The sequence below is a fragment of the Pan paniscus genome, chromosome 3, assembly GCF_029289425.2.
Source record: "Pan paniscus chromosome 3, NHGRI_mPanPan1-v2.0_pri, whole genome shotgun sequence".
In the NCBI taxonomy this organism is placed as follows: Eukaryota; Metazoa; Chordata; class Mammalia; order Primates; family Hominidae; genus Pan; species Pan paniscus.
In genome coordinates, this window is record NC_073252.2 from 51,866,137 (window position 1) to 51,893,353 (window position 27,217).

Here is a 27,217-nt window from a genome sequence, read left to right on the forward strand (position 1 = left end):
ATTCAACATTCTTAAAGAAAAGAACTTCCAACCCAGAATTTCATATCCAGACAAACTAAGCTTCATAAGTGAAGGAGAAATAAAATCCTTTAGAGACAAGCAAATGCTGAGAGATTTTGTCACCACCAGGCCTGCCCTAAAGGAGCTCCTGAAGGAAGCCCTAAACATGGAAAGGAACAACCAGTACCAGCCACTGCAAAAACATGCCAAATTGTAAAGACCATCGAGGCTAGGAAGAAACTGCATCAACTAACAAGCAAAATAACCAGCTAACATCATAATGACAGGATCAAATTCACACATAACAATATTAACCTTAAATGTAAATGGGCTAAATGCTCCAATTAAAAGACACAGACTGGCAAATTGGATAAAGAGTCAAGACCCATCAGTGTGCTGTATTCAGGTAACCCATCTCACGTGCAGAGACACACATAGGCTCAAAATAAAGGGATGGAGGAAGATCTACCAAACAAATGGAAAACAAAAAAAGACAGGGGTTGCAATCCTAGTCTCTGACAAAACAGACTTTAAACCAACAAAGATCAAAAGAGACAAAGAAGGCCATTACATAATGGTAAAGGGATCAATTCAACAAGACGAGCCAACTATCCTAAATATATATGCACCCAATACAGGAGCACCCAGATTCATAAAGCAAGTCCTTAGAGACCTACAAAGAGACTTAGACTCCCACACAATAATAATGGGAAACTTTAACACTCCACTGTCAACATTAGACAGATCAACGAGACAGAAAGTTAACAAGCATATCCAGGAATTGAACTCAGCTCTGCACCAAGCAGACCTAATAGACATCTGCAGAACTCTCCACCCCAAATCAACACAATATACATTCTTTTCAGCACCACACCACACCTATTCCAAAATTGACCACATACTTGGAAGTAAAGCACTCCTTGGCAAATGTAAAAGAACAGAAATGATAACAAACTGTCTCTCAGACAACAGTGCAATCAAACTAGAACTCAGGATTAAGAAACTCACTCAAAACCGCTCAACTACATGGAAAATAAATAACCTGCTCCTGAATGACTACTGGGTACATAACAAAATGAAGGCAGAAATAAAGATGTTCTTTGAAACCAATGAGAAAAAAGACACAACATACCAGAATCTCTGGGACACATTCAAAGCAGTGTGTAGAGGGAAATTTATAGTACCAAATGCCCACAAGAGAAAGCAGGAAAGATCTAAAATTGACACCCTAACATTGCAATTCAAAGAACTAGAGAAGCAAGAGCAAACACATTCAAAAGCTATTAGAAGGCAAGAAGTAACTAAGATCATAGCAGAACTGAAGGAAATAGAGACACAAAAAACCCTTCAAAAAATCAATGAATCCAGGAGCTGGCTTTTTGAAAAGATCAACAAAACTGATAGACCACTAGCAAGACTAATAAAGAAGAAAAGAGAGAAGAATCAAATAGGCGCACTAAAAAATGACAAAGGGGATATCACCACCTATCCCACAGAAATACAAACTACCATCAGAGAATACTACAAACACCTCTACGCAAATAAACTAGAAAATCTAGAGGAAATGGATAAATTCTTCAACACATACACTCTCCCAAAACTAAACCAAGAAGAAGTTGAATCTCTGAATAGACCAATAACAGGCTCTGAAATTGAGGCAATAATTAATAGCTTACTATCCAAAAAAGGTCCAGGATTCACAGCCGAATTCTACCAGAGGTACAAGAAGGAGCTGGCACCATTCCTTCTGAAACTATTCCAATCAATAGAAAAAGAGGGAATCCTCCCTAACTCATTTTATGAGGCCAGTATCATCCTGATACTAAAGCCTGGCAGAGACACAACCAAAAAAGACAATTTTAGACCAATATCCGTGATGAACATCGAAGCAAAAATCCTCAATAAAATACTGGCAAACTGAACCCAGCAGCACATCAAAAAGCTTATCCACCATGATCAAGTGGGCTTCATCCCTGGGATGCAAGGCTGGTTCAACATACAAAAATCAATAAACGTAATCCAGCATATAAACAGAACCAAAGACAAAAACCACATGATGATCTCAATAGATGCAAAAAAGACCTTTGACAAAATTCAACAACACTTCATGCTAAAAACTCTCAATAAATTAGGTATTGATGGGACGTATCTCAAAATAATAAGAGCTATCTATGACAAACCCACAGCCAATATCATACTGAATGGGCAAAAACTGGAAGCATTCCCTTTGAAAACTGGCACAAGACAGGGATGCCCTCTCTCACCACTCCTATTCAACATAGTGTTGGAAGTTCTGACCAGGGCAATCACACAGGAGAAAGAAATAAAGGGTATTCAATTAGGAAAAGAGGAAGTCAAATTGTCCCTATTTGCAGAGGACATGGTTGTATATTTTAAAAACCCCATCGTCTCAGCCCAAAATCTCCTTAAGCTGACAGGCAACTTCAGCAAAGTCTCAGGATACAAAACGAATGTGCAAAAATCACAAGCATTCTTATACACCAGTAACAGACAAACAGAGAGCCAAATCATGAGTGAACTCCCATTCACAATTGCTTCAAAGAGAATAAAATACCTAGGAATCCAACTTACAAGGGATGTGAAGGACCTCTTCAAGGAGAACTACAAACCACTGCTCAATGAAATAAAAGAGGATACAAAGAAATGGAAGAACATTCCATGCTCATGGGTAGGAAGAATCAATATCGTGAAAATGGCCATACTGCCCAAGGTAATTTATAGATTCAATGCCATCCCCATCAAACTACCAATGACTTTCTTCACAGAATTGGAAAAAACTACTTTAAAGTTCATATGGAACCAAAAAAGAGCCCGCATTGCCAAGTCAATCCTAAGCCAAAAGAACAAATCTGGAGGCATCATGCTACCTGACTTCAAACTATACTACAAGGCTACAGTAACCAAAACAGCATGGTACTGGTACCAAAACAGAGATATAGACCAATGGAACAAAACAGAGCCCTCAGAAATAATGCCGCATATCTACAACCATCTGATCTTTGACAAACTTGACAAAAACAAGCAATGGGGAAAGGATTCCCTATTTAGTAAATGATGCTGGGAAAACTGGCTAGCCATATGTAGAAGGCTGAAACTGGATCCCTTCCTTACACCTTATACAAAAATTAATTCAAGATGGATTAAAGACTTACATGTTAGACCTAAAACCATAAAAACCCTAGAAGAAAACCTAGGCAATACCATTCAGGACATAGGCATGGGCAAGGACTTCATGTCTAAAACACCAAAAGCAATGGCAACAAAAGACAAAATTGACAAATGGATCTCATTAAACTAAAGAGCTTCTGCATAGCAAAAGAAACTACCATCAGAGTGAACAGGCAACCTACAGAAGGGGAGAAAATTTTTGCAACCTACTCATCTGACAAAGGGCTAATATCCAGAATCTACAATGAACTCAAACAAATTTACAAGAAAAATCAAACAACCCCATCAAAAAGTGGGCAAAGGACATGAACAGACACTTCTCAAAAGAAGACATTTATGCAGCCAAAAAACACATGAGAAAATGCTCATCATCACTGGTCATCAGAGAAATGCAAATCAAAACAACAATGAGATACCATCTCACACCAGTTAGAATGGCAATCATTAAAATGTCAGGAAACAACAGGTGCTGGAGAGGATGTGGAGAAATAGGAACACTTTTACACTGTTGGTGGGACAGTAAACTAGTTCACCCATTGTGGAAGTCAGTGTGGCGATTCCTCAGGGATCTAGAACTAGAAATACCATTTGACCCAGCAATCCCATTACTGGGTATATACCCAAGGGATTATAAATCATGCTGCTGTAAAGACACATGCACACGTATGTTTATTGCAGCACTATTCACAGTAGCAAAGACATGGAACCAACCCAAATGTCCAACAATGATAGACTGGATTAAGAAAATGTGGCACATATACACTATGGAATACTATACAGCCATAAAAAATGATGAGTTCATGTCCTTTGTAGGGACATGGATGAAGCTGGAAACCATCATTCTCAGCAAACTATCACAAGGACAAAAAACCAAATACCGCATGTTCTCACTCATAGGTGGGAATTGAACAATGAGAACACATGGACACAGGAAGGGGAACATCACACACCGGGGCCTGTTGTGGGATGGAGGGAGCGGGGAGGGATAGCATTAGGAGATATACCTAATGCTAAATGATGAGTTAATGGGTGCAGCACACCAACATGGCACATGTATACATGTGTAACAAACCTGCACGTTGTGCACACGTACCCTAAAACTTAAAGTATAATAATTAAAAAAAAAAAAGAAAATAATACAAACAAATCCCGAGGATTTGGTAGTGCGAACAGATTTCTTTAAACATTTTTTCACGTTACTGTAATATATTTTAACATATTGATGAATTTCTAATTCATCAAATAACAATAATTCCCTAGAGCAATAAAATGCCGGTTTAACTGATGATCCAAAAAGCTAGATGACAAGGCCAACAATTGGTACATCTTTTTAAATGAGAGAATGTTACCACATTTAAGAGAATTCCACCTAAATTACATGTGAAAGGTGAGAAGATCCAGACATGTGCTAAGACCTACAAAAGCAACCTGACAGTCACTGTAGATCACCCTTTGTCTTGTCTTAGTTTGCTGAGGGTGCTATAACAATATACGTAGACTGGGTGGCTTAAGCAACAGAAATTTCTTCTCACAGTTCTGGAGGCTGAAAAGTCCAAGAGCAAGCTGCCAGCCAATTCATTTTCTGGTGAGGACTCTTCCCAGCTTGCAGATGGCCACCTTCTCACTGAGTGTTTTTCAGTGTGCATGTATGGAGACAGCAAGTGAGCTCTGGTCTCTCTTCCTTTTCTTATAATCACATTAAGTCTATGGGATCAAGATCCCACTCTTATGACCTCATTTAACCCTAATTACATCTTTTGTTGTTTTATCTTAATTACTTCTGTAAAGGCCCTATCTCCAAATATACTCACATTGGATGTTAGGTCTTAAACATATGAATTTGGCAGTGTAAACAATTCAGTCCATGGAACCCCTTGAAACTGTCAGCCTAGTACATTGCTACACAACAGAAGCACAATAAAACAAACAACCATTTGTGTAACCATTCAAATAACATGTACTAAGCAAATTCTCTGTGTCAGGTACTATCTTGTGCTACGGGAAACTGGGAAGGGAAGGGAAGGGAAGTGAAGGGAATGGAAGGGAAGGGAAGGGGTGCAGTGGGGGGATGGGGGATGGAAGGAGGGAAAGAAAGAAGGAAAGAAGGGAGAGAAGGAGGGAAAGAGGATAGGTGGGTGGGAAGGGCTAAAGACTTTGCCTTCACAATAGTACATTCTAGCAGATGATGATAAACAGTAAATAACCAAACAATGGGAAGAAAAAAAAAAGCAGTGAATGGGGGAAATGAAGAAGGGAGGTGGGAGAAATGACCAGTTCAGAGAGCATAGACAGGGAAGGCCTCTCTGAGGAAGTGATTTTACAATGAGATCTGAAGAAGGAGGAGGAGCCAGTCATGTGGGGTTTCTGAGGGAGTATTCCAGGGAGAAAGACTAAACAGTGCAAAAGCTTGGGCTAGTAACAAATTTGACTGACATGTGAGGAAAAGAAGTCACAGCGGCTGTACTGTAGTGGGTCATAAGGTGAAGAATCTGAGCTGAGGTCTGAGGGGGAGGCAGGAAGATGCAGACCAAGGTAAAGAGTGTGCACTAAGTGCACCAGAAAAGCATCAGAAGAAATTATACAAAAGAAAGGGCCTGATCTGAATTTAATATATTTAGCTGAGGTTTTCTGCGGCCAGGAAAGGATGTAGCTGGCCAACAGTAGAAACAACAAAACCAGGTTAGAAGGCTAATGCATCAGTGCAGGTAAAAGATGAAAAATTTTTGGAATAGGTTTGAGGGTCTACTTTAGGAAGTAGAATTTATAGGAGATGGTCATGCATTGGATGTGGAGGGTAGAATTAGAAACAACTATGAGATATTTGGCTTTAGCCAAAAATTATATGAGGTAAAGGGAAATTGGAAGAAATTGATTGGGAAGGAAATATGGAATAAAGAGTTCTTTTTTGAACTTGTGAAATCTGAGGATTATTATATATGCAAATAGAGAAGTAAAATAGAGACTTGCCATCTGTGTCTGCCATGGGAGAGGTCAGGGCTAGAGGGAAGAATTTTTAAGTCAGTACAGACATATTTGAACCATAGAACCAAATGAGAACACTTGGAAAGAGGCTATAGCAAGAGAAGAAGGCCTACATCCCTAAAAGTTTGGGACACATCAACTTTTAAAGGAGAAAGATCCAGCAAAAACATCCTTGGGATGATAGAAACACATCCTTATCTTCTGCTCATATCATGTTCAGAACCTGAAGAACTGAATACATGTTTCCAGCCTCAGTATTCCAAGAACAATGCAAGAAGACATAGGGAAGTTCAACGAAAGTGATCAAGAAAGTGAAAGCTCATTACAGGAATATCAGAGAAAATGATGATGGCAGTCCAGTCTGAACTGAAGGAAACCAAGTGGGATGCACTACCTCGTCCACTCATCTCCAATGCAGCTAAGCAGGGAGTATTTCTTTTATCCTCCAGTTCTGAGAAGTCAAAACTAAGTTTAATGAAAATATTATCCACAATTGTGCATTTTAATGAGACATGATATAATCATACATGTGGTCAGATAAGTCAGGAGAGGCAAAGCTTACAGGTAAATATGTCAGAACTAGAAGCAGATGATGTATATCCCCAGGCAGTCCTCCAATGACTTACTGTATCCTTTAACATGAGCAAACCTTTTGCCTTAGTCTGGGTCTCACCTACAGTTCGGCAGTAATACCACATGCCTCTTCACTTGGACATAATTAATTAGATAATAGCTGGAAATAAAACCGCATCTGCAGGGCACATACTTTGAGCTGTTTTTCACCCATAATGGTGTTTTTATGACTGTCCATCCATACCGCTGCCCTTTTATAGTCATTTATAGCATGAGGACGGGGACAGAGTAATGCCAACTGTCTATGCAAGGACTAAACCAGTGATTATGGTATTGGTGACCCTTCATTAGAAAAATACAGAATGTTTCCCTTTACAGAGTCCATATAAAATCTGGAGCTCAATGTGCAAAAACCCTTCTGTGATGGTCAGTTTTATGTGTCAATTTGGCTAAGTTACAGTCCCCAGTTATTCAATCAAATGCTAATCTAGGCATTACTGTGAAGGTAATTTTATAGATGTGATCAACATCTATAATCAGTTGACTTTAAGTAAAAGCAATGTTCCTTTATATTCTTGTTGGGCCTGATCCAAACAGTTGAAAGGCCTTATGAGTAGAGCTGAAGTTTCCCTGAGGAGGAAAAAATTTCACCTGTGGACTGCAAGGTCCAGTGGCCTAGCCAGCCCCCATCATCAGATGAGCCAATTCCCTGAAATATTAGGTTGATGCAAAAGTAATTGCAGTTTTTGACGTTGAAGGTGATGGTCAAAACCTCAATTACCTTTGCACCAACCTAAGTATAGATAGATAGATAGATAGATAGATAGATAGATAGATAGATAGACAGACAGACAGACAGACAGACAGACTCTCCTACTGGTTCTGTTTGTCTGGTAGAACCCTGGCTGATAAGACACCTTCCTTTTCTCCACAGAGGAAGGAATCAAGTTTATGTAAATGCATACCACTACAGCTATAGAGTATTTGTCTCCATAGAAAGAAAGGGGAAAAGGCAAAGGAAGGATAACTGTTGACAGGTGACCAAGACCCCACTCAGACAAATTCTACCTCTCGTTAATCATATGCACCCTACACTTGGTGAATTTAAACTTTAGTACCAGATTCTTAAGGTCTTGTTTAATTGCATCACCAACAGCATCTCTGTTGATCCTGATGTACTGAAACAGAGGCATAAAATCAAATGCTGATGTTGTCTTTAAGAATAGCAACAGAAGCCAGGTGTGGTGGCTCATGCCTGCAATCCTAGCACTTTGGGAGGCCAAGTCGGGCAGATCACAAGGTCAGGAGATCAAGACCATCCTGGCTAACACGGTGAAACTCTGTCTCTACTAAAAATACAAAAAATTAGCCGGGTGTAATAGCACATACCTGTAGTCCCAGTTACTAGGGAGGCTGAGGCAGGAGAATCGCTTGAACCTGAGAGGCAGAGGTTGCAGTGAGCTGAGATCATGCCACTGCACTCCAGCCTGGGCAACAGAGTGAGACTCCATCTCAGAAAAAAGAAAAAAAAAAGGATAGCAACAGCATTTATAGGCTATGTCTCACCATGAGGACAGATATCTTTCTGAGGGGCAATAGTCTTAATTTTAGCTATGACTTTAGTTCCTTGACTTCTCCCCCAGAAATGCCTGGGGAGACAGTAAGACACCTGAGGCCTGAGGCTGCCAACTATGGGGACAAAGTTTGAGGAATAACTTCTACAAAGGGCAAAAGTCAGCTATCACCCCTCCACACCTTTGTAAATGGGGTCTATGAATCATCATCTCTCCCAATTAGAAAGGCAGGTGTGGGGGTGATGTCATCCTTCTGCTTGTTCAGCTGATGAGGACAAAGCTAAGGGCCCTCTCCCCTTTCATCACTCCATGGGTGCCTCTTCTAAAACATCACGCTTGATTAAAAGATTCATTTTCTCAAACAAAGTAACACAGTGAAGAACATACAAGTAGCTTTGCAGCTCTGTTTGAACCTTCAAACACCAGGAAAGGAAACTGGACTCTAGAATATGTCCCTTCCACCTCTCCTTTCTACCATTTGTATAGAGAGTTGACCACAGTTTCTCTTTAAATGAGGCAACACTTTCATTCTCATCCATGCATGCATTCCCTCAAAAATATTTATTGCGTGCTTTGGAAAAAACTAAAGTAAATCAGACCAGATTTTAGGCTCAAAGATTTGGAGAGAAGCTAAGTACATATATTACTATAATACACGTTGGCATAAAATACACAAATAAAACTTCTGCAGGAGTTTAGGCATAATTAGACATAGCAGAGCAGCAGAATGAAAAGAAGACAAAACACAGAAAAGCAATAGCATGACCCACTAAGGGTTTTTACCCCGGGAAACTCCCATCACATTACGATCTTCTTGTTATTTATATATTTAGTTGCCACTAGAAAATAACTAATCAGAACACAATTTTGATGTTGTCTACTGGGAAATCATTGAAGAATACAGCTATAACCATTTGTACAGTGATTTGTGTCACATTGCATATTCCTGCTGTGGTCTGGGTGACAAGCTTTACATGAAAAAAACCACTAAGTTTGTCTTAAAACTATATCTATATAAAACAATGGGGTGAGAATTCAAGCAGGTCCTGACCTGGCAAATGCTAATAAGCCTCATGTGATTCAAACTTAATACGGTGGCTCCAAATTAATACAGACTTCCACATAGTTCACAAGTGACAGGCTTTATGATAAATAGAGTACTTCAGCAAAATATGCTATTAAATATATGTGAAGCCTTGAACAGATGGCATTTATAATAGATATCCCTGATAACTGACCACCATTTAGTATTCTCTGGCCCAGGCTCCTATCAAGGTTTCATGATTCTTGGAGGAAAAAAAAAAAGTATGAGCAAGATCTTAATTTCCCAAGCAGTCTGTCAAACAGCTGTTTCTCAACTCTCTAAAAAAATCAGACATTCATCAAAGCTGTTTGTGGAAAAAGTAAAATATGAATCTTCTGCAAGTTTAACCATAGGTTATCAATTTCCTGAACTATGTATGTTGAAAACCCCAAGTTTCTGATGTTACCAAACAGCTATATGTCTTACACACAGCACTTTTCCCATGACAACTGTGGAATGTTCAACCTTAAGGTTAAGTGTTTTTTGGAGTCATGAGGCACAAGAAAGCAACGAGACTCAGCAGGTTTATAGGAAAGGGTCAGCAAAGAGGATAGCCTCAAAAAGAACCACAAAAGCATTTTGAATAGAAAATGCCAAATTAAGCCTTGATTGAAACATAGGTTATTAGGATAGGACAAAAGAGTCTGAGAACAAAGACACAGAAATCACAAACAGACAAGAGTCAAAGCCAAGGTTGATGATTTTCAAGAAGTAGGCAAATTGCACTTATTAGCTGTCTACAGTTCAAAGATTTTGCTTGTTCTGATCTGCATCAAGTATAGATATTTTTACATGCTAACCAAAATACTGCATGTTCTCAAAATAAAACTGTATGACAATCAACCAGTCAGGAATGCAAGGCATCTGGTCACAACTTGCTGGAGTTTTTTTCTAACAATCAAGAAAAGCAAATAACTTTATTAGATTAAAAAAAATACTCATATGCAAATCTTCTCTAAAGCTAATAACCTAAGCTTACAAACGGCCTCTAAAGTGAAAAACAATCCCGTGAGCATAGGGATTCAAATACCATCTGCAGTTTTATCTGAAAAGGCTAACAACTAACCTGCAATCTATAAACTCTGGCACAAATACATTCCATCTAAATTCTGCAAGACAATAATCTTGATAAATCAAGTTTACTTTAACAAAGCTCAAGCCAATAAAACAGCTACATGCCATAAACCCCTTCAGTCAGTTGACTTGCCTTTCACTCTATTTGCTTTCAACTAAATCACACTCACACAGTGCCTACCTACCACAGGCTCCTACACAAGATACAACAGGAGCTTTGCAAATAATTTTTGATCAACTGACACACAGCATTAATTCTACAAGTACTGGTCTCATCAACACATCTTGAAAAGTGATAATACTTCTAGAAGCATCATGGTAGACAGTCCTGGGGTTGAATGCCAGGGCACCACTTACTAGGCCTGTGACCCAAGGGCACCACTTACTAGGCCTACGACATCTGTTTGCTGAAAAATGAAGATGTGATGGTTTTTCATGTCAACAGGGCTAGGCTAAACTATGAGCACAGAAGGAAGGACAGAGCCATTAGTCAAACACTAATCTAGATGCTGCTGTGAGGAGATTTCGCAGATGTTAACAAAATCCCTAATCAGTTGACTTTAAGCTACAGACATCATCTCTGATGGGCCTGACCTAATCAGGTGGGCCTTTATAAGGGATTGGGCTCTTCCTTGTCAATGAGGCTCCAAACAGCACCTGGGTCCACAATTGCTCTCCCTTCACTGAATCATCCCTTCCTGACTTCCCTGTGGAGAACAGCTTCAGCTCATGCCCAGGGGTTGCAGACTGCCCACAATCTTCCTGGCTGCCTGTCCTATAGATGTGGACTAGTCAGAATTTAGTTGATATTTGCAGTTAAGTACCCAAGTACATATTATAGATCAAGGTCTGGCAGACTATAGCCTGTGGGCCAAATACAATGCACTGCCTATACTTGTCTTGCCCACAAGCTAAGAACAGTTTTTACAAGTTTAAATAGTTAGGGGAAAAAAAAATATTTTGTATCACATGAGAATTTTATGTAATTCAAATTTCAGTGTATTTTATGAGAACCCAGCTCACTCATTCATTTACATATCATCCATGACAGTTTTCCCACTGTAGTGGCAGAGTAGTTGCAGTAAAAGACTTGCTTAGCCAACCCCTACAGTCATGTATGCCAATTCCTTGTAATAAATCTTTTAATATTATCTACTGCTGGTTCTGTTTCTCCAGTGACCCTGACTGATCTGGGGTATAATTATCTGTACTTCATGGCTTTGCTATGAGGAATAAATGGAACAATTTATAATCAACCCAGAGCAGTGTTTCTCAAACTCTAGTGTGTGCGCAATCATACGGGACATAGATTCTGAGTGGGTGGCTCTGAGTGGGGCTTACAGTGTACATTTCTGACAAGCTCCCAATTGATACTAACGTCACTGGTCAATGGACACAGTTTGACCAGGAAGAGCTGTCTTAGAGCATAATAAGCACTAAATAAATGCTACTTCCCTTTCCCCAACACTGTCTCTTTGTCCTTAAAATTTTCAGGTTTCTTTTGTTGTTATTTTGAACTTTTCAATTAATTAATTAAATATATAATGTGCTGACCACCTTCTAGAACTCTGTATGGCTATAATATATTTAAACACACACACACACACACACACACACACACACAAAGAGAATGAAAACAGGGAGAAAAAAGATAAATCCTAAATAATGCCCTGCCATACCTCATGCCCAGAACTATGGACTACTCACAGAAGCCTGCACTTCTTTAGCCCAGTTGGTAGAAGACACACTTTAAAATCAAGACTAAAGAGATAATTTGACAGGAAAGTAAGGCAAGGTCACTCTTTATTATGTCCAAAACAGTCAAATGCCAACATAGAAACAATACGATGCATTTTCTGGACACTGTGAGCACATTCCTGAGCAGGGCTGCTGAAAGATGGACCACCAATCTGCATAGGTGGTGTGGTTTCCGGGGACGCCAAAACAACTCCTGTGCAGAGACTAGCAATCCCCACTCTGCCTCACCTGGTGACTGTTAATATTTCATAACAGCTTTGTTCTTGTGGTTGGAGACTTTGCTTTCCTGGGAATTAAAATACCTGCCCTAGAGATGTAGACTTCAGAAACTAGGATGTTTGTTTCCATGTCCATACCCATCATTCCACCTACTACTCTCATCAGCCCATGAAACTGCACCTGTGGAAGATGGCAACAGCCTTCCCATGCCAACCCAAGAATTATGCAAGTCCATATCTGGCTTGACCCACTACAACTCTGGACACTCTCGACCCTGTCTCAACATCAGAGACTTCTGCGGCATTGCTCTCTCCTGGTTTTCCTCCTGTCTTAAGCTGCTCCTTCTATCTCTTTTTCCAGCTTCTCTGCTGTGTACCTCTTCTCAGCCTGAGTTCCTGTTTTTCTCCCTCTCTCATCCATTCTCATCTTTGTGCTGAACTCCAGACCCACACAGTTCTCTGTCCTCTGGGCATTTTTTTTCTTTCTTTTTTTTTTTTGAGACAGGGTCTCCCTCTGCCACCCAGGCTGGAGTGCAGTGGCACGATCTTGGCTCACTGCAACCTCTGCCTCCTGGGTTCAAGCAATTCTCGTGCCTCAGCCTCCCAAGTAACTGAGATTACAGGCACGTGCCACCATGTCCAGCTAATTTTTTTGTATCCTTAGTAAAGACGGGGTTTCACCACGTTGGCGAGGCTGGTCTCGGACTCCTAACCTCAAATGATCCGCCTGCCTCGGCCTCCCAAAGTGCTGGGATTACAGGTGTGAGCCACTGCGCCTGGCCCCTCTGGGCATTTTAACTTAGATTTCCTCAAGTATCTCAGACTTAAACTGACCCAAATCAAACTCACTGTCACTATCCCTAAACCTACTTTTCTCCTGCACTCTGCTTTGCTGAATAGCATCATCATCCACCCAGGAAAACAGTGGAAACCTGGGAGCCCACCCTTCTTCTTTGCCTGGTTACCTCTTACTTGTCTTCTAAGATCCAGACTCTGCTTCTCTTAGGAACCCTTCCTTATCTGGCCTCAGTATGGGTGAAGCTCCCCTTCCAGGCCCCCAGGTGCTCCCCGTGTACATTTCCACTGCAGCACATATGACATGGTACATCATATAACCACAACATGGTTGCCCCTGTTCTATACTTTCACGGCATCCTGAGTTTTTGCTTTATAGCATTTCTTACAAATATAATTCTATGGTCATTTGTGAAATTATTAAATACCTGCTTCCATCTTGGCCCGGCCATCTTGTGGGAAGAGCTGAAGCAGGCGCTCTTGGCTCGGCGCGGCCCGCTGCAATCCATAGAGGAACGCGCCGCCGAGCCACCATCATGCCTGGGCACTTACAGGAAGGCTTCGGCTGTGTGGTCACCAACCGATTCGACCAGTTATTTGACGACGAATCGGACCCCTTCGAGGTGCTGAAGGCAGCGGAGAACAAGAAAAAAGAAGCCGGTAGGGGTGGCGTTGGGGGCCCTGGGGCCAAGAGCGCAGCTCAGGCGGCGGCCCAGACCAACTCCAACGCGGCAGGCAAACAGCTGCGCAAGGAGTCCTAGAAAGACCGCAAGAACCCGCTCGCTGCCCCCTAGCGTTGGCGTGGTTGACAAGAAAGAGGAGACGCAGCCGCCCGTGGCGCTTAAGAAAGAAGGAATAAGACGAGTTGGAAGAAGACCTGATCAACAACTTCAGGGTGAAGGGAAAATAATTGATAGAAGACCAGAAAGGCAACCACCTTGTGAACGAAGATTCGAAAAGCCACTTGAAGAAAAGGGTGAAGGAGGCGAATTTTCAGTTGATAGACCGATTATTGACCGACCTATTCGAGGTCGTGGTGGTCTTGGAAGAGGTCGAGGGGGCCGTGGACGTGGAATGGGCCGAGGAGATGGATTTGATTCTCGTGGCAAACGTGAATTTGATAGGCATAGTGGAAGTGATAGATCTTCTTTTTCACATTACAGTGGCCTGAAGCACGAGGACAAACGTGGAGGTAGCGGATCTCACAACTGGGGAACTGTCAAAGACGAATTAACTGACTTGGATCAATCAAATGTGACTGAGGAAACACCTGAAGGTGAAGAACATCATCCAATGACAGACACTGAAAATAAGGAGAATGATGTTGAAGAGGTAAAAGAGGAGGGTCCAAAAGAGATGACTTTGGATGAGTGGAAGGCTATTCAAAATAAGGACCGGGCAAAAGTAGAATTTAATATCTGAAAACCAAATGAAGGTGCTGATGGGCAGTGGAAGAAGGGATTTGTTTTCATAAATCAAAGAGTGAAGAGGCTCATGCTGAGGATTCAGTTATGGACCATCATTTCCGGAAGCCAGCAAATGATATAACGTCTCAGCTGGAGATCAATTTTGGAGACCTTGGCCGCCCAGGACGTGGCGGCAGGGGAGGACAAGGTGGACGTGGGCGTGGTGGGCGCCCAAACCGTGGCAGCAGGACCGACAAGTCAAGTGCTTCTGCTCCTGATGTGGATGACCCAGAGGCATTCCCAGTTCTGGCTTAACTGGATGCCATAAGACAACCCTGGTTCCTTCGTGAACCCTTCTGTTCAAAGCTTTTGCATGCTTAAGGATTCCAAATGACAAATTAAAAAAAAAAAAAAGACTGTCATTCATACCATTCACACCTAAAGACTGAATTTTATCTGTTTCAAAAATGAACTTATCTCGCTACACAGAAGTAACAAATATGGTAGTCAGTTTTGTATTTAGAAATGTATTGGTAGCAGGGATGTTTTCATAATTTTCAGAGATTATGCATTCTTCATGAATACTTTTGTATTGCTGCTTGCAAATATGCATTTCCAAACTTGAAATATAGGTGTGAACAGTGTGTACCAGTTTAAAGCTTTCACTTCATTTGTGTTTTTTAATTAAGGATTTAGAAGTTCCCCCAATTACAAACTGGTTTTAAATATTGGACATACTGGTTTTAATATCTGCTTTGTATATTCACACATGGTCAACTGGGACATGTTAAACTTTGATTTGTCAAATTTTATTCTGTGTGGAATACTAACTATATGTATTTTAACTTAGTTTTAATATTTTCATTTTTGGGGAAAAATCTTTTTTCACTTCTCATGATAGCTGTTATATATATATGCTAAATCTTTATATACAGAAATATCAGTACTTGAAGAAAAAGAAAATCTGCTTCCCCCACTAGATCAAAGCTTTCATACCATTAGGCACCATCTATCCTGTTCACCACATCCAGCACACCCAGAGCCTGAGACACTGTATATGCTCAATTAGTTGTTGAATGAATGAATGTTTACCTGTGTATCTCTTCCACTAGACTAGGAACCTCGTAGGAGTAGGAACTGACTTTCATCCTAGCGCCTAGTACACAGTGAGAGCATGCTAAGTGTCGGTTGGCTGAATAAGTTAATGTAAGTATAGTGATATCATTAGTAGTCAAAAAGCAAGCTTCATATATATAAGAGTGTTTGTTAACCAAACCTTTTCAGCCACTTCTCTCCATGGCTCCCACTGATTGCCACAGCATCCTTGCACCAACTGCCCAACTCCCTGCATTTCCCTGGGTAGCTCCTATGCCCTGGGTAGCTCCTATGTCAGTGGGACAGTCATATTCATTTGTCTCACAAGTGGCTGCCAGTTCCATTCCTTAAATGCCTAGAGACATATAACAGATGTCTCTTAATCATATATGGTTTTATTCCACCTCCAGATGAAAGTCAATTCCCTTAGATAAATTATTTGGATGAAATAAGTACCTGGAATCCCTCCTTTATTCACCTTCTTTGGATTTCTGTACAAACAACACATTCAAAGTTTATAGAGATGTCATTTTGAATATATTTTCTGGAGCAGGGAAGGAATGGCTTTTCAAAGCTCCACATTTTAGAGAGTTTTATACAACTCAGATTTTTAATGAAACACTTCCTGCTAATTCAGGGGAATTCCACTTTCTTTCATCCAAGGCCTGAGGAGATTGTGAGCCATGTCTTGGCATAACTTGCCTGCCTACCTGCTGGCACGTGATATTAAAAAGAAGAGGCCACCACAGGTGCTTTTTCTGTGGAGAGTCAGATGTCAAGAAAAGGCCCCAAGGCTGAAAGAATGAGAAAAATGTAAATGATCCAACAGGGCCTCAACTGAAGATACACTTCCAGTCGGTGAGAACAATGGCATTTTCCCATTCCATTCCATTTTCTGGTTCTAAGTTGCATTCTCAAGAAGTTTTCCTTTGCTATATCCACAACTGGAACACCAGAATGAGAAACAAAAGGAATACTTCATCATTCTCTGTGTTCCTATACACTTTCCTTATACGTGAGTAGCCCTATTGTGTAGGTGGGAACAGTGAGATACTGAAGAGTCCTGAAGATCAAACCACAGGCAATTCCAAGAGGAATGTATAGTTATGGCTGCCCTTCGCTCCCCTCGAACATCTGTGCATCAGCGGTAATTAGGGGGTGGGAACTACCCTTTATTGAATACCCACTCTATACCTCACCCTATGTAGGTACTCCACATACAGTATCCTATTTAAAGCCCAAAATAATCCTGTAGTGGGTTTAATAGTGTCTCCCCAAATTTTATGTGCACCTGGAACCTCAAAATGTGCCCTCATTTGGAAATAGGGTCTTTGTAGAGGTAATTAGTTTAATCCCCAGTCACTGGCTGAGAGCAGGGGCAAATGGAAATGTCCAGCACAAGGGCTCTCAAGCATATGACACCATTACACCCCTGAGAGATGCTAGGTTGCTGTTTCTTGGTGAGTGTCGTTTTGCAAATCAATTGGATTAAGATCTCAGCTGCTCAGACATTAGTGAATTGAATGTCAAATACTACACTGACTATCAGGAGAATTTTTATGTTGATGCCCACCAAATTAATACTTGTTGGTTATACCCTGGTTCAGAAATGAAGTAATTTTTCTTTTGCAGGTAGCTTCTTCTTATATGTGAGATATCACTACTTCATGTATCAACATCTATACAAATTGGTAATTTAAGAAAAAGAACTGAAAACTAGGAAGCCTAGAATGTCATGGAATCTTGGACCTGGAATAGAACATCCCACTTATTCTCCTACTTAGAGCAGAAATCTCTTTTAAGGTGCCTGCAGTAATCATTCTTTCGATAAAAATGCCAATCATTGGGTAAAGTGCCTCTACCCAATGACTGGTATCTTTATTTTTTTAAAAAAAGGAGAGAACACACATACACATAGAAAGAAAACAGCCACAAGAAGACAGAGACAGAGATTAAAGTGATGCTGCCACAAGCCTAGGAGGCCAGGAGCTGCCTGAAGCTGGAAGAGGCGAGGAAGGAATCTCCCTTAGAGCTTTGGGAGGGAGCATGGCCCTGACAACACCTTGATTTCAGACTGTGGCCTCCAGAGACAGAAAAAGTTTCTTTGAGAGAATAACTTTCTAATTTTTTTAAGTCACCCAGTTTGCGGAAATTTGCTATGGCAGCCCAGGAAACTAATACAAATCCTAAGAGGTTAGGTATCATTACTGCCATTGGACTGACACAGAAACTGAGGATCAACAGCGTTCAGTAACTTCCAGGAAGTAATACACAGTGTTCAATCCATATCCATATGTATGGGGAGGGAAGGTAAAAGGTGGTGAGGCACCTGAAAGGAAGAAGGTGTATGAGATAGAGGCAGGGCTGCAATTTTCAGCCTTAGTGTTGATGATGATGAACCAAGAGTTACAGGTGCTGGAAGCATAATCTCAAATAGAGCTGGCAGACCCGCCTTCCCTATGGCCACCCCTGCAGTGCCCCATCCACCAGCAGTGATTCAGGACCCAGAGACTCCCAACTGACCTCACCCAGAGATGGCTGTTTATTTTGCTTTAACTCAATGAGAGAACAATTTTAACAATGAAACTGAACAGGTACAACAAGAGAATGCTAACCATAGACCAATGTCCCCAACCACTTGTCTCAGCAGCTCATGAGTTGCCCATGGCCATACTCCACCATTAAGGTTCCACTATGGACCAAGGCAGTGTTTATTTCCTCCTTCCATAAACATTGAGGTATTTCAAAAATACCATTTAGAATAACATAAAGAATACCTATGTACTACCATTTAGCTTTCATAATTTTTAACACTTAAGTATAATTATTTGTTTCTCAACTATATTTCAAGCCATGTCCCCCTCTTCTGGTGAATATAAAACATTTCCGGGAGTCTGAGGCAGGAGAATGGCATGAACCCAGGAGGCGGAGCTTGCAGTGAGACGAGATAGCGCCACTGCACTCCAGCCTGGGCGACAGAGCAAGACTCCGTCTCAAAAAAAAAAAAAAAAAAAAAAACTCACATCACTCTCTCTCTCCCTCCCATTGAGGTTCTAACGCACTCCCACTATGGAGGTGTGTAACCTGCCTATTGGCAATTGTTGGGACAGACATAATGAATTTTGGTTTCAGCAATACAAGACAAAGGTCCCTGTGATGTTTCGATGGGACAGATAAGATGACCAAAGCCAAGAGTAGGTTGAATGGTAGTACCCATTGATGTGAGTTAGCTAATTGGTCTCAACCTAAAGAAGGCTCTTTCTTAACATGCTACAAGGCCCCTTCCCTGTTTCTTTCCTATTAACATTTTTACCAACAACTTGTATGAAAACTTAGAAGTATGTGAGTTAAACTTCTACTCAACACATTCCATTCTATCTTGTATTGCGTAAGTGTTTACATTCCTCTCCCCAGCCACACTGTAAGCTTCATAGGTGTGCCTGCCTGGAGCCTTGCCAATAGCTGGGGGCTCAAAAAATGTTGGTTGAATTAAATTGTATCTTATGAGGACAGGTTGCAGAAACTGGGAATGTTTCGCCTGGAAATGAGAAGGTGTCAGGGAGAAATGATGGCTGTCTTCACATATTTGAAGGATGATGAGATTTAAGCAATGTAGCTCTTCAGGGAAAAATTAGAACAACTGGTGAAAGGAACAGTGAGTTGATTTCTGCCCAGTGTAAGGAAACTCTTTATAACATTTACACCTGATGGCAATGGGAATGGGTGGAATTGCGAGTCCTCATACTCACAATGGGAGGGGCGCAATGATTACTGCAGGCACTTTAAAAGGGATTTCTGCTCTAAGTAGGAGAACAAATGGGATGCTGTATTCCAAGTCCAAGATTCTATGACATTCTAGCCTTCCTAGTTTTCAGTCCTTTTTCTTAAATTGCCAATTTGCATAGATGTTGATACATGAAGTAATGCTATCTCACATATAATAGGAAGCTACCTGCAAAAGAAAAATTACTTCATTTCTGAACTAGGGTATAACCAACTACAGGTATTATTACCCTTAATTTCGTGGGCATCAACATAAAACTTCCCCTGATAGTCAAAGTAGTATTTGACATTCAATTCACTAATGTCTGAGCAACTGAGATCTTAATCCAATTGATTTGCAAAATGGCACTCACCAAGAGACAGCAACCTAGCATCTCTTAGGGATGTAATGGTGTCACATGCTTGAGAGCCCTTGTGCTGGACATTTCTATCTACCCATGCTCTCAGCCAAGGCATGCTGGCCTGCATGGACCACGTCAGCAGGCTTCCAGAAGGATTTGGCCAAAGAGGAGGACTGGCAGAAGATCAGAGGGAGGGTGGAAAGGGTGGCCATTTCCTTCCTGCCTCCCTTCCTGCTGTGCATCATGATCTGGCCAGGTCTCTCATCTGAAGCCACAATTCCTGTAAGATGATCCTCTCCACAGAGCTGGCTCTGCTTCCAGGTTCCCAGAAATGCTCTTCTTCCTTTCCCTTTCAGATGTAGAATTAATATTGGCTCCCTGCTGTAACTACCCCTAGGATATTGCACTATTCCTGTGGTTTCCCTATACAATGCCCTGCCCTCACCTCTGAAAAGAGTCCCCTTATTGAACTCTCCTCAAATCACCCAGTTCAGGTCTGTAGACTTTCCTGCTGGAGCATTAGCTGACACAGCCAGACCAGAGTCAAGGCCAATAAACTAAGGGTGCATTCAATGGCAGAGTAAGTGTGTCCCTCCTTACCGGGGCACACAGATGGGAGATGTTGCCACCCAGAGAAACTCCTGGGAGTCTCTCCAGTAGTGCTGGTCTGACCAAGAAAAGAACAGTAAAAGCAATTAGACAGTAGCAGGAGATCACAGTCAATTCATTAGAAAATGTGTTAATTAATGGGAGCCAGAAGTATAAATACTGAAAGAGCCCAAATGTAAATCTTGCTCCCCCCCCAACAAAAAGTAGCCTCCGGGCGATGGGATAAGAAGCCAGGAGCCTGATGGGCAGTGTCCGGATGGGGCCGGTGGAGAGCAGCCAGCCTGCATTTGCAGGAAGTAGCAAAGGCTGATTTTGCCCACTTCATCTTTCTGCCTAGAACCAAGCCTGCTGAGATGCAATAATGAAAATCTTCACAGCACATTACTGAATACAGTAATGCCTTTCTGCCTTAATAATACCGCAGCCTGTGCATGAATGTAATGCATTATTCTGATGCTGCTAGAAGAAAATTCAGTGATTTACATTTAGGGTTTATGTTTTGTTTCCAAATGAAAACATTCATCCCAACAACTATTCCTACACAGGTATTCCCACTGCAAGCAAATGGCTCAAGATTTAGACTGTGTTCTGTTGCCTAAGACTTCTGACCTAATTCAGCTTCCCATCTTACCAGATTTTAAAAAGCCTGGTTAAAGATTTATAATCCTGTCATTTTATCCCCAGGACAAATTATATTCCAGGTGACTTTAATGCATGAAGATGACCAGTGCTAGTCAGCCAAATACTTGGCTTATCTTAATTGTTAGACAGTTGGTATGCTCAGCATTTTTGAGAGAGCTGAGTGAGTGCACCCCTTCTATCTTTTCCCTCCCTTCCATACTGGTTATATCCCAGGTAGATAACTATGCCTGGTTACAGGAAAACAAAGGATCTTGTAGAGCGGGATGGGAGTTTGGAGCTTGTGTTTGCACTGCCATCATTGGTAGGAAGTGTTACATCTCATTATCTTCTTCTCAGACACATAATCCTCTTGTATATTCAAATGGCATTCAAGTCTTCATTAAGCAGGTTCCATGATCCTACCAAATATGGAAGAGATCCATGGACATAGGTATGTTTGCCAAGCCCTAAATTAATAGTAAGGTTTTTTATGTGACCTAAGTGGACTGTGATTTCTTGTAGTCAAGAACATGAGCCAACACATTTCCAAGTTAAAGCAGTAAACACAGCAAAATTTAATTTACAGAGAGCTCCTGGGAAACATGAGGCTCATTCAGAGAGTCAAAGCATCAGAGACTAGTCCTAAAAATAAAAGAAGCTGCTATTCTGATCTCCCGGATTCAGCTGTGTGTTCAGCTGAAACACGGGAGACAGAGGAGACACCAAGGGACGTGGCAATCAAGAGCTAGTCACGTAGCACCCAGTTATACCATCTGTACAGTGAAGCTGAATGCACACAGTAACTGATGATAAGCATTAGTAAGAAATATTAAGCACCTTGAGAACAACAGTGTAATGCATATAGAAATGTTTTCTATTACTTCAACCAGCCTTGTCATTTTTACCCATGATGGTTTTCTAAAATTGTGTTTTAAATGAGGAGCACTTTCTCCATAGCCTCCCAGTAAGAAATGAGAATGTCTTGAAAAATCACATAGTGCCGCCTGTTAAGATTTGTTAGTGCTTAACACTAATCAGTAAACACAACCCCAACTTTATGCACCTTATAGAAAGACATGAGTTGAGTAAGAATGAGTGAAGCACTCAAGTCAAAATACCTGTATGAAATAACTGGAAAAGATATTTTGCTTCTCAGTTTCAATTCCAAGATGCCTCTCATGTGTAGAAGGCAGGATGCCTCTTGGGAATGGGACTGGGAATGGGGGCGCTTCCCAGTAATTGTAAAGGGGGAGGAGATGCAAGTGAGGGAGTCTCAAGAGTAAAGGGCATCTGGAGAGTAAAGGACCTCCTCCGGGAGGTGACAAGACTCCTCCATTTCATGTTCATAGCACCCCAGGGAGGGAACAACAGTGTCAGGAGACAACAGCATCAGGATAGATCCCAATGTTTCAAGGGTGGAGCAGAAGTAGCAGATTCCTAAACCCAAGAGGCTTGGAGTATGGGACAAAGGTATCTGCTGGGAACTGGCTTGCACTCAAGAGAGAGATGAGCCACCTCCTTAAAGACCTAGAAGACCTCACATTGTGTAAGACCTCAGACTGTGACAAAACCCCAGGAAGACTAAAGGATACATCAGAAAGACTGAGGGTATTGTTCTGCACATCTGACAGCATGGAGACACAAAGTCAGAAACTGAGCAGAGTTGTAAAACCAAAGTCAGCCTTTCGAGCACACCTGAGCTGTGGACAAAGATTCACACCCATCTTCTAAAATAACATTTCACAGTGTGTTTCTCTTTTTTGGGTGTCATGGATAAAATACTCCTGCCAACACAGAGACCACAAAGGCATTATTTTTATCATATGATCACCTGTAAATTCAATCCAAAATAATAAGACTTTGAGGAAAAGTGCAGTTTTAAAATATAAAGGGGCCCCAAAGAGCTCTTCAATCAAGAACTCCACAAAAGACTCTCAATAGACTAATGTTCTTCCGGCTAATAAAATTAATGGAAAGAGGTGATGTAAAAAAAAAATGGTGACTTTTAAAAATTAGATAAGCTTAGTATTATTGTAAGATAATATTAAAAAATAAAACTGAAAGAAAACTAATTTATTCATGCACTAAAAAAAATCTTACTTTTTAAAATTAGTTGTTTAGTGTCAGAGTGAAATATGACAATCCATCTTCTTTGGATCCTGACATTGTTATATTTTAATTTTTAGTTTTCAAAATTCAGCTTATCTACCAAGATTAGAAACTAACTTAAAAACAAATTTCCAAAGTGTTAACAGGTATGGCTAGGTCAGAAAAAAAGTGTTTGTCAGTCAGCCAGAAATTACAAAGCCTATGCTGTTTCATTAAATGAAAATTTCTGGTTAAACACAAACACTGTTCATGTCATATCTTACTGCAAATGTTTCTAAAAATGTATTTGTCTGTTTTTTCCCATCTTGGTAAATAACATATGTTAAATAGAACAACTTTTCTTAGATGATTCTATTTCATTAAAACCAATAACTACACATACAGCTTTTACTATTGTTGGTGCACTAAGCCAGGAGATGAAATCTGTAACCAGAAGGGCAAGGAATGTGCAGTCTGCAACAGGCCTAATACAAGCACGCAGATGCAGACACTACAGGGAAACAGTGAGGCAGGAAACACACAGGGGGATGCAGTGGAAGGGGAGAGAGAAGGTCAGAGGGAGCAGGAGAGCACCTAAATGAGAGGTCAGAAGTCAAGGCCCGTCTTAAATACTGGAAAAGGCATTTAAGGTAAAGACGGAAGGAAGCTATTCTTGACTTCAGAAATGACATGAGGAAAGAAATGGTCATGTAAAAGCATAGAGAAGCTTTTAGGGTAAGTGTAGATACAGCTAGCAAGATGGGATGGGGCTGCATGATGGTGGTCTTAAGGGCCGGGTCAACAAGCCTGTATTGAAGTGGATAGGAAACAGGGAGCCACAGTATTATGTGAGGAGGGAGAAAAGAAGGCTGAAGTCAGACTGTGAGAAAAGGCTACAGCGATGTGCTGGAGAGCACAGCCAGCAGCAGGAGAGGGTGGCTTCATAGCAGGTGCTAATTTTATTTTTTCCAGCCAGGAGGCGACACTCATAGGCTAGGCAAAGAACCTGAGGATGGTGGTGGCCCCAGCCATGGAAAAAGTGGTAAGAGAAGCTACAAAGGGAGTCCCCGTGGAAGCTGTAAAGCATTGAATGTGGCAAGAAGTGGTGGTAGGTGTGGGGATGGGGGTGGGAGTTAACAGTAACTCCAACTCCAAAATGTTTTGTTGCATGAAAAAGAGCAAGTTGAAGAATTCTAAGCATAGTATATGATATTTATGTAAAAGAAAATCATTAAAACATTATACTATATATTTTGTGTGGGCACATGTAAAACACATAAAGAGGCAGTAGAGAATGGTGATTAAGGGACTCTGGAGCTACAGTAGGGCCCAGGTTCAAATCTCCATTCTGGCAGATATAGGCCTGTGGCCTTGGGCAAATTACTGAACCACCCTGAGAGGGACAGGGAGGGTGAGCTCGAGGAAAGCAGAATTGATGTGAAATTGCAGTTATTTTATTTTTTTTAATTAACAAAAGATTGCTTACCAGCAGTGAAGATCCAGCTGAAGTTAGAGTTCATAGTTTTTGAGGCATCAATTCAGAGCAGAAAGAGAACCAATCACAGACAAGCTACCTCATAGGTAAGGAAGACCCGCAAAGAGATTCGTGAGCCCTAAAATTGCTGGTTCATTGTGAACTTGACTGTGCCTAAGACTGGTAAATAAAGACAGACATTAAAAATGAAAATGAGAACTGAGAGAGAGAGAGTGGAATGGGATGCCAGAAGCCAAAGGAAGAAAAAAGAGCAGCTCCTCATGAAAGAGGACGGAGTTGGCCTGAGAAAGGAATTCAAAGGCAGAGCAATTTCACCTGAGGATGCAGTGTGACTATGGGGCCACCCATGACACGAAGCTAGAGCTACTCAGATGGCATATAAAGAATAATGAGGATGGTATCAGAGGTGATCCTGACCTTCCATCTCATCTCTCTGATCATCAGTTATCACTACTACAACATAATAGATGAAAACGACAATGAGAGTGTTCTGAATGCATTCAGGCATTTCCTCAAAGTTTAATCCTTGGTGAAATCCCCAGGATGCATTTTCTTCCTTTCCTTTGCTGGTTCATTTATTCAACAACTAATTACTATGCAAAGCACTGTACAATCTGTGAGAGATGCAGATCTCATCTATGGCGGCAGCACTTAAGGGGCTTACAACCTATCGGAGGGTATATGAAAATAATTAGCCATTTTACAAGAGCTAATTAACAAGACAACAGGTGATGTTAAAATGCAACATGAAATGAAGTGACAAGTAAATTATATGTGCTTACAGAGGAGAAATATCACTGCCGGTTGTTGGCTAACCTTTCATACATTCATTTAGCAAAGATTTACTAAGCACCAACTATATGTCAGACTCTTTGTAGCTATTTATATAATGGTGAATAAAACAGACACAAACCCAGCCTTTAACATAGGGGGAGAAGATAAATAGTAAACAAACGTACAAATAAGGGTATGAAGGCAAATTGTGACTAAGTGCTAGGAAAGAAACGAATGAGTTGCTTTAAAAACAGAATAACAGAAGACCAAATTGAGGGATCTTGGAAGCTCAAAATGACATTTAAAAACACCCTCAGAAAGCACGTGGCAACATTTTGTCATGTTCTATTAGTTAATCACATATTATGTGCAGGACTTTATTAACTTTATATATTAGCTCAAATTCTCAAAATAAGCTTTACTTAGATCAATATTACTATCTCATCCCCATTTTAGGGAACAAGTAAACTGAGGCTTGGAGAAGTTAATTAACTTTTTCAAGAGCATAGTTAGTAAATGGCAGCACCAGAATTCAAAGCTAGATCTGTGTAACTCCTGAACCTATGCCTTTCCACTGCATTACACTGTCAACTCAGATGGTGTCCCAAGTTCTTGTTTCAGTTGTGAAAATAATCCTCTGAAGAAAACATTTGATGCTAATATAACAATTACTACTGCATTGAAAAATGGTGCTGTTAAGTAGCAATGGTCAAGATATTTTCACAAAAGAACATTCCTTGCACCTCTGTTGATATTTTGCTAGCATCTCATCCAGTTTGAGGGCTTGATAATAATAAAATACAATAATAATTATAATTTAATGGGCACCTACTATGTGCTATACGTTGTGGTTAGTGATGTTCATGCAATACGTTATTTAATCCTTGCCACAACCCTGTGAGGTGCACGTTACTGTCTCCATTTGAGAAGTGGCATCTAAAGCTGAGAGGTTAAGCAACTTGACAAAGGCGACACCAGGTAAGCGGCAGAGTCGAGATTCAAACTCCATTACAGCACACTAACAATGCCGTCCCCTGCGCCAGCCCATGAACTCCATGAGCCATAATTAGCTTTGTTGTAGGGAGAGAGAACAGAGGTAAAACAATTTGCCAAAAGTAATATGGTTAATGAAAAGTAGACCCAGTCAGGGAAATTGAAATTCCTGCTCCCCATTTACTACCAGACCTCAGGAACATTGTTGGAGCAAATATGATGAATGCATGATGGCTGAAAAAAATTACTTAACTCATTCTGAATGGCTCAAGTCAATTGTACTCAAGGAACAAGAGGGCAGCCTGCAATTTACAACTCCCCCTTGTTCGGCTGGTTGGAGTCTTAAAACCCTCTTTGTACTGGATGCAGCAATCCCAGCCCGGATCACAATCTGCACCTAAATTTCCCAGTGAAGACTTCCCAACTTCAGTAAATTGACTCTGCCCAGTTCCTTCTTTTCTTCTGTCTTGTCAGACATCTTGCACACAAAGCACCCTCATATGATTCAACAAGGTTGAGAATTAACCAGATACAATGGCCCCAAGAAGAAAGCATCTCCAAGAATCTTTTAGCACCTGCCTAGCCTCTTTATTAAAGAGCTGGCTCAAAATCCAGAGGCATTCCACAAGCAACTGATGGAATGTTTAGAATCTACTCCCATCCACCATCTTTTAATTTTTCTTCTCTATAGGGAAAAAAATTATCACAGGTGAGGGAGAAAAGTAGGACAACAGTCACAATATTTTAAGAAAAACTAAAATTATC

The 27,217-nt window shown here is 40.9% G+C and overlaps 2 protein-coding genes across 3 annotated transcripts in view; one reads left to right on the forward strand and one right to left on the reverse strand.

Annotated features, from left to right (window-relative positions):
* FRAS1 (Fraser extracellular matrix complex subunit 1) overlaps window positions 1-27,217 on the reverse strand; it is a 490,598-nt gene that overhangs the window by 347,857 nt on the left and 115,524 nt on the right. The gene's annotated exons all lie outside the window — the stretch shown is intronic.
* Window positions 14,322-15,386, forward strand: LOC134730269 (SERPINE1 mRNA-binding protein 1-like). Its single transcript, XM_063603785.1, has one exon. It carries the CDS (start codon window positions 14,322-14,324, stop codon window positions 14,667-14,669), a length of 348 nt encoding a protein of 115 aa, XP_063459855.1. The 3' UTR covers window positions 14,670-15,386.

Coding starts and splice junctions, on each gene's coding strand:
- LOC134730269 (XM_063603785.1), top strand. CDS start 14,322: ATGGGCCGAGGAGATGGATTTGATTCTCGTGGCAAACGTGAATTTGAT.